The sequence below is a fragment of the Rhincodon typus genome, chromosome 46, assembly GCF_021869965.1.
Source record: "Rhincodon typus isolate 14 chromosome 46, sRhiTyp1.1, whole genome shotgun sequence".
In the NCBI taxonomy this organism is placed as follows: Eukaryota; Metazoa; Chordata; class Chondrichthyes; order Orectolobiformes; family Rhincodontidae; genus Rhincodon; species Rhincodon typus.
In genome coordinates, this window is record NC_063377.1 from 10426654 (window position 1) to 10434735 (window position 8082).

The 8082-nt window shown below is 46.0% G+C and overlaps 1 protein-coding gene across 1 annotated transcript; it reads right to left on the reverse strand.

The window, feature by feature from the left end:
- Window positions 1-387: 387 nt before the first annotated feature.
- Window positions 388-7669, reverse strand: rnf115a (ring finger protein 115a). Its single transcript, XM_020514002.2, has 9 exons — window positions 7399-7669; window positions 7228-7286; window positions 7035-7092; window positions 6422-6642; window positions 4647-4715; window positions 3492-3564; window positions 2002-2095; window positions 1139-1254; window positions 388-660 (listed from the first exon to the last, which is right to left on the reverse strand). The coding sequence occupies exons 1-9, from the start codon at window positions 7522-7524 to the stop codon at window positions 529-531; spliced, it is 948 nt and encodes a 315-aa protein (XP_020369591.2). The 5' UTR covers window positions 7525-7669; the 3' UTR covers window positions 388-528.
- Between the last annotated feature and the right edge of the window lie 413 nt (window positions 7670-8082).

The window sequence follows — 8082 nt, forward strand, 5'->3', positions numbered from 1 at the left end:
TGTATAAAGTTGACAATCAATCAGTTTATATGTAGCACAATGGTTCGGGGAGGGGTTAATGGCTTCTTTTTCTGTCTAGCACTGTCATGTTTCAGTATTGACTCAAACCCACACCCCACCTTGCTGTTAGTCAAGGCTTTCCTGGAACAGTTACTTTCAGAGATCCACAACTTCCCTCACATCCTCTCACTGCAAATCAAAAATACCCTCTGAAAAGTGACATTTCCTACTGGTGAAATTAAAATCAATTTGCCATGGTCTTCGAAACGGAGCAAGGTTTGAACAAACTGAGCATAAAACTATGATCTTTGTGCAACCATTGAAAAGCGAATCAATGCCACATTGTTAAACACATAATTCACAGAATGAAAGATAGGCCCCTGCAAATGCCATCAGTTTGGCAGCAGCCACTTAGCTGTGGCACATGCCCACTCGTTTCTTTAATATATATCATTTACAATAGAAGTAACAATATTACTGATTGGGTTATGCAGAGGTTGGGGTGCAAAGTACTTCCTGCAGAGTCCTTCAGTATGCCCAAGGGTCTCGCTGCCGATTTTCACTGCCAGTCAAGTTACCAGATAACTCCTCTGAGGTTTGCCGGTGACCCATGGTGACTTCTCCATTCAAACTCTTGCGACACACGGGACAGGTATCATGCTGGAACAGAATAAAGTGTTTAAGAATTAAACACTGCAAATCCTAAAGTAATCAGGCTTCAGTTGTGAACTACATCATACATCTTTCACTCTAGCTATTATTAATGCAGGCTCGAGGATGGTTACCATTTACTAATCTGCCATATTTTAGTAAACTCACAGGAAACCTTTCCACTTTGATTCAAGCAATCAACCCAATAGTCAGTATTTTAAAACAAATCTAGTTACAGACTAGGGACTGAACTTGGGAATTATGAGGATGGGCAGATTTCCTGGAAATGCAGCGGGAAACAGCCTCCCAGCTCGAATGTGAGGACAGAGACTCCTCATTGGGTCATCAGATTCCTACAGTCTTTGTGACCATTGCACAGGTCCCATTGCTTCACAAACATACATTCAATTTGGAGAATCGACTGCAGGAGGTGAGGGCAAATAAGTGTAGTATTTCAGTGAAACAATTGTTGGGCAGGATAGCTCACCAGTTCTAACCAGGGTACGATGCAGTCGCTGTGGAAGAAGTGATTACAGGGCAGCTGTCGGACCTGTTCCTCAAGGAGATAATCCTCTTTACAAACCGGACATTCTAAACCGGAGTCTACAGCAATGTAAGTCAGAGATTTATATTAACACACAAGGAACAACTCTGCTTCATTCCTTAATATACATAGATCTACAGTTCCCCAATTATCACCTCCCTGAATCACATGTTACATCCACCCCATGTCAAGCGCCCATTTCAGTATAGGGTCCATGTCTGTCCATGACACGGACCCGCCATACTGCACAGAGTATCAATTTTCTCTTCCATCCCTCATTGCACCACTGTGACTCTCTTCAACTCCACCCCATCTCCTATCATACCATCTCTCCCCTAATATCTCACTAATGCCCCTCACCTCTCCATTAACATCTCTGGCTAATGTCCCCCTAACGCCCACCCACCATCTCTCCCCTAATAAGATTTCTCTAGTGTCCCCCCACCCTCTCTTCCCTAACAGCTTCCTAGCTGCTCCACACACCATCCCTTCCTCTGTACTGCCTCCTAACCTCCAGATCTGTACTGAGGTATAGGCAGCATTAAGCAGATGTTGGTGTTCAATGCCTTCCCGATTCCTCATGTGGAGAGAACTGATTTTCCCTCGATTCTCAGCTGATCCATGTTAGTAACTCAGTGTCAGTGAATAAACAAAATAAACTTTGGAGTTTCTGGAATCAGTTTAACATCCGTCTCCCCCTTACCCCATTTCTCATCCCACCACACTCCCTGCCCCACCCCCCAACAAAAGTCTGGAAAGATAGTTCCTTTGGATCTCATTGTAGAACGGGATTGAACGGCACATACCGATCTGCTCCTGTGTGATGTGCACTGTCGGGAGGGCTGTGATTTTGTCTTTGTCTGCTGGGGGAGGTCCTGTGTTTTCTAGTTGTCCCAGAAGCTGCGGAAGGGAAGCAGTGATTTGAGATCAATGATAAGGCTGGTGGTTAGCAGCCTTTAATATGCTAAGGGACTTTGCAAATTTCTCCTCTCCTCCAAATGCTAGCAATTCTACAAGGACCCTCTATGAGAGGGGGATTATCACAATGGGAAGGGAACAGCACAGGCCTGATCCACCATTTCTCTGTGTACACACATGAGCGTGCACACGCACACACGCACGCATACACACACACACAGACAGAGTAGGGTCCGCAGACAGATATGATTCTCCCAGTAGCTAGTCAGCTCCTCAGTGCAGCCTGGCATTTGAAGTTGGAGCACATCTTGCTCCTAATGGTGCTGTGTTGCTGTGGGTGAAAGGTCGCACATCGATCCATCAGAGACTGTACAACCTTCTCTCAGTTCATCTTTTAGACCACACTCCAGATGACTAACCAGGCTATTAATTGTCTCCTAGCCTCTGCTAGGAGGGTGTGGAGCATAAGATCAGCCTGACCAAGAGTCTGGTGTTAATGAGATCGGGATTGAGCCTATATCACCCTGTGGTGTCTCTCTCTGATACCCAGCAGAGCACCTTTAAATGAGTATGTTTTCATAGAATTCCTACAGTGTGGAAGCAGGCCATTCAGCCTATTAAGTACACACCAAAGAACATCCCACCCCTCCACCACTGCAAACCTCCATTTCCCATGGCTAATTCATCCAGCCTGCATGACCCTGCAGACTATGGGCAATTTAGCATGACCAATCTACCTAATCTGCACATCTTTGGACTACGTGAGGGTACCAGAGCAGCAGGAGGAAACCCACGCAGACACGGAGAATATGCAAACTCTACACAATCACCTGAGGCAGGAATTGAACCCAGATCCCTGGCGCTATGAGGCAGCAGTGCTAACTTCTGAATCACTGTGCCACCTTTTCCCGTGCCACCCTTTTTTCCGTGCCCATTCACAGTCTGTGCTGAAATACAAAGATTGCTCGTCCATCTGACTCTTAGAAACTGAGCAGCCAAATTACAACCAAATCAGACGGAAGCAGCATAGAACCCGTGTGACAGTGTTCAAAATGGAGATGGAGGTCCAGAGAGAAATAAAACCTTCCCCGAAACAGGGAGAGGCATACTGGATAGAATAAGATAGAAAGTCAAGAACTAATAGGATGAAGGAAACCTGTGAGATGGTGATACTAGGGCAAAAGAGGAGGCATGGACAAGGAACACCACCCAAAAAATCCAGGACTAAGAGCCACAGATTGATCAATCCCTACGTCCCTGTGCGTTACTAACTTAGCAGTCTTAGAAAAAAAATCTCTTAAACCTTTAGAGGTTCCTCAACTGCATGAAAGCTAAAGCAAGCGACAAGCACTGGAACAGAACTGGCAGCCTTTCTCACCTGTGTAATCACTGCATCAAGGCCACTCTGCCCCCAGGCATAATCGGCAGGGTTTGAGTGCAGCATCCCGCTCCTCAGGAAGGAAGAGACAGATTGGGAACAATTCACTATCACACAAACATGGCATGAAGAAATCATCAAACTGTTTGTTACACTAAAACCCTGCACTCTCACAAACGTACAGCACAGGGCTAGATGTAGAGTGGAGCTCCCTTTACTAAAGTCAAGTAATGCTTCTCCACTCTTTTACTGAAAGTAAAGACACCCCTACCAACACTGTCCTCATCCAACACTTCCAGGAAAGGAACAGCACGGGCTTAGAGACAGGGTAAATCTCCTACTACTCTTTTAAACAGAAAGTAAAGCTTCCTTGATATTGTCCCCATCAAACAATCCCAGGACAGGATCATACAGAGTTAGATATAGATAAAGCACCCCTCACACTGTCCCTCCATCAAACCCTCTCAAGACAGCACAGGGTTAGATACAGAGTAAAGCTCCCTCACACTGTCCCCCCATCAAACACTCCTGGGACAGGGACAGCATGGGGTTATATATAGAGTAAAGCTCTCTCTATACTCCCCACCCCCACCATCAAACACTCCCAGCACAGGGTTAGAGACAGAGGAAAGCTCTTCTATTCATTTGAAAAGTTAATCAAATGTAAAGCTCCCTCTAAACTGTCACCATCACACAATCCCAGAACAGGTTTAGATACAGAGTAAAGTTCTCTCTACACTGTCCCCCATCAAACACTCCCAGGTCAGGAACAGTGTACGAGTACAGATAGAGTAAAGCTCTCTATACTCTTCTAAACTGCAAATAAGCTCTCTGTACAGTGGCCCAAGAACAGGTACTGCAAAGTTAGATAGAGATTAAATCTTCCACTACTCTTTTAAACTGAAAATAAAGCTCCCTCAACACTATCCCTATCAAATACTCCCAGGACAGGACAGCACTGGGGTTAAATACAGAGTAGCCTTCTCACTGTGGTTATATTTTTCTGAACTTATTCTTTTGGCTGACATTTTTCGAGCATTTACTCCCAACTACAACCTCTCAAAACCGATACACACTATCCCAAAGGAGTCAGGGTGATGACAGTGTAGGAAGGTAGAGACTGGGAAAAGGGTGAATGATGTAAATTGCACTTACCAGGAGAACGTCTGCTGAGAGCCCGAGATTCCTGCATTGAAGAGGCCAGCAAACAGCTGCTGGATTATTCTGCAAATACACAAAGGCAAGAATAATATAGAAGAAAGGAACCAGGCAGCCACACAGGGAGCGTCCAGAAACCCATTGCAATGTCACCTGAGACACCCCTAGAGTTTTAATTTTTGAAGTTCTTTATGGAATGTGGGTGCTGCTGACTGGGTCAGTATTTACAGCCCTTTGCTAATCGCTCTGGAAAAAGCAGTGATGACCTGCCTTCTCAAACAGTTGCTGTCATTGGGACACAGACAATACAGATAGGGAAGGTGATCCAGGATTTGGACCCAGTGACACTGAAGGAATGGTGATATATTTCCAAGTCAGGATGCTAAGTGGCTCGGTTCCCATGTATCTGCTCCCCTTGTCCTTCTACATGGAAGTGGTTACGTCTTTAAAAGGTGCTGTCCAAGCACACACTGCTGCTACTCTGCAATAATGATGGAGGGAGCAAATGCTGAAGGTCATGGATGGGGTGCCCATCTAGTGGCTGCATTTTTTGCAATTGCTGTCAAGCCTCTTGTGTTATTGTTGGAGCTGCACTCATCCAGTGGGGACTATTCCATTACACTCCTGATTTGTGCCTTGTAGAGGGTGGACAGGTTCTGGGGAGTCAGGAGGTGAGTTGCTTGCTGCAGGATTTCCAGCTTTTGACCTGCTCTCGTAGCCACTGTGTTTCAGTCGAGTTTCTGGTCACTGACAACCACCCAGAATGTTGACAGAATCCCTACAGTACAGATAGAAGCCATTCGGCCCATCAATACTGCACCAACCTTCCAAAGAGCATCTCCATACTATCGCCATAATGTCACATTTACCATTGTTAGTCCACCTAGCTTGTACACTAGAGCAATTTAGCATGGCCAATCCACCTAATTTGCACATTTTTGGATTGTGGGAAGAAACTGGAGTGTGCAGTCACAGGGAAAACATGCAAATCCCACAGTTGCTCCAGGCTGTAATTGAACCTGGGTCCCTGGCGCCGTAAGGCAGCAGTGCTAACCACTGTGTCACCGTGCTGCCCCAGTGATAGTGGGGGATTCAGTGATAGTAATGCCATTGAATGTCAAAGGCTGATGTGGTTAGATTTTCTATCATTGATGATAGTCATGCTTGGCATCTTCTTTGGCATAAATGCTATTTGCCACCCATCAGCCCGAATGTTGTCCAGGTGGAATCTGTTTCACTGTCTGAGGTGGGTAGCTTCTCCCTGCCTAATTCACCCTCTTTGGAAGTAGTTACTGCGTTCAGTGAAGAACTCAGTTAGTTGCATGCCATTGCCAGGCAGAAGCTCAGGGTCCTGGGTTAGGGCTGTTGGGTCAAACATTCAGCCAGGGCTTCTGCTCTTGATCACAATCAGACACTGTTGCTGATTTACATTTAGAAAAGAACTGATTGTGGCTGTAATGCGGGCTTGCTTTGGATCACACGTGCAGCGAGTATGGGCAGCAGTAACCCTGCACTTGGCAAAAATCCATACCTGCAAAAGATACTGCAACATAGACAATGAGACTAAACACAGAGACTAAATGGAAAAAGCTGATCACTTCTCCCTGCTAGGCCTTCACTCATAATAGCAAACACAGTTTGTGTAAAATACTGTGTATGTTGGAACATGAACGTGACTGGCAGAGACCAAACAAACAAGGGAGGAAACTTAGAGCCAAGACAGGATGAAATGATTCTAGGTAACACAGCTAGTGCTTTAGTGACCGACATACCCTTCAATGGCTGGGGACCTCTCAGGGCGAGATGCTCCTCGGGCTCGGTACCTTCTGGCCATCGGTAACCTCGTGTGTCGGCTGGGACCCCAGATATCGTTCTGCTGGCTTCCCCGTTCTGGTTCCCCACCTTCGTGATCTAGAGAGGTGCCGCTGCGCAAGGGTCTCCCATCAACAAACAGGAAGGTCTGGTCCAGGTTCAGGAAGGTGCGATCCCATAGCTGCACAACAGAAACTGAGCTGTAACAGGGGGAATGTGGTAAAATACATTACCCTACATTACCCACCAGTTCTCCAATGGTTAGACCATCAGAACATGTGACAGCTGTCCAGAGTTAGGAATGAACCAGTGATCCCACTCCTGTAGGATCGCACATTGATGATCCTTGGTGGAACGAGTCACATAGCTGAACTGGACTGAGCTGTGATTTCTTGCACAATGCACTCAGTCTCCACAATAATTGGGTGTGACAGCAAACCCGGAAACAGCACACGACACACAACAGGCACTTACCCCACCCAGTCATATGAAAGAATGTTTAGATGGCCAGCAGAGGCTAGCTGGGGGACTCTGACATTCTATAACATTTCAATTACTCAGCTGCTGACTTACCTCAGCAAACTGTGTGGCTGAATCATCATCAAGGCCATTCGTTCCATTGTCCAAAAAACTGCAGAGACACAAGAATAGTATACAGGGCCAATGAGAATCTGTCTTCCCACAGTCATCAGATGGATCTCCCATCAACACAGTAGCTCTCAGACAGGAGTTCAACAACTTCAACAGGTGTCAAGCCTCCACCTACCTTGTTTCGTCTGTGACTTCCTCTATAAAGCCAGACTCACATCGAGGACAGGTGTATTCCTGCAAGACAATAAAACACACACATGAAATGCAGCCTGGCGAGCACATTAATAAGACACGATATCTGAACTAGAGGGGAGGAAGGGTGGGGTCCTAACCCCAGAATGTATACCAGAACTGTATGCCGAGAGCGTATTCTGGAACCCTGCCTGCAGCATGTGTACGACAACCCTTTGCATACGGTGGACCGGAACCGGTTCTCCAGCATGTATAAGACAAAGGAACAAAAGCTGGTCATTCAGCTCATCGAAGTCTGCTCCACCATTCAAAGAGATCATGATCGAAATTCCTGCTCAGGTTCCATGCATGACAATCAATTGTGGCATGTCTTCTGGTTCTGAAGTCACTGTCGTGCACAAACATGGGAGGCTGGCAAGGTTGGAAAGAAATTTAGAGGGTACGTTAATTTGGCTGACCTGATAACACTCAACTTCACTTCCCTGATCTTTCCCTAGAACCGTTGATTCCATTACTGATTAAAAATCTATTTATCTTAACCATGAATGGAGTTAATGATCCAGCCTCGACAGCCCTCTGCGGTAAACAATTCCACATACTCACTCCCTCACAGAGAAGAAATTTGTCCTTACCTCTGTCTTAAACCCCCTTTTCCTGAGATTATACCCTCTGATCCTAGACTCTCCCAAAAGGGGAAACAACCTCTCCTCATCTAGCCTGTCAAGTCCCATAACAATCTTGTATGTTTCAAAAAGTTGCCCCTCATTCTTCTTAATTCCAATGAGCAGAGACCCAACCTGTAGATACATATCCAACCCGGTAGATATGGTTCTTCGGG

Coding starts and splice junctions, on each gene's coding strand:
- rnf115a (XM_020514002.2), bottom strand. CDS start 7,524: ATGACCAGCTTTTGTTCCTTTGTCTTATACATGCTGGAGAACCGGTTC. Junction 2,096..3,491: donor TTGATGCAGTGATTACACAG/GTGAGAAAGGCT, acceptor TCCCTTCCGCAG/CTTCTGGGACAACTAGAAAA. Junction 1,255..2,001: donor CATCACACAGGAGCAGATCG/GTATGTGCCGTT, acceptor ACATTGCTGTAG/ACTCCGGTTTAGAATGTCCG.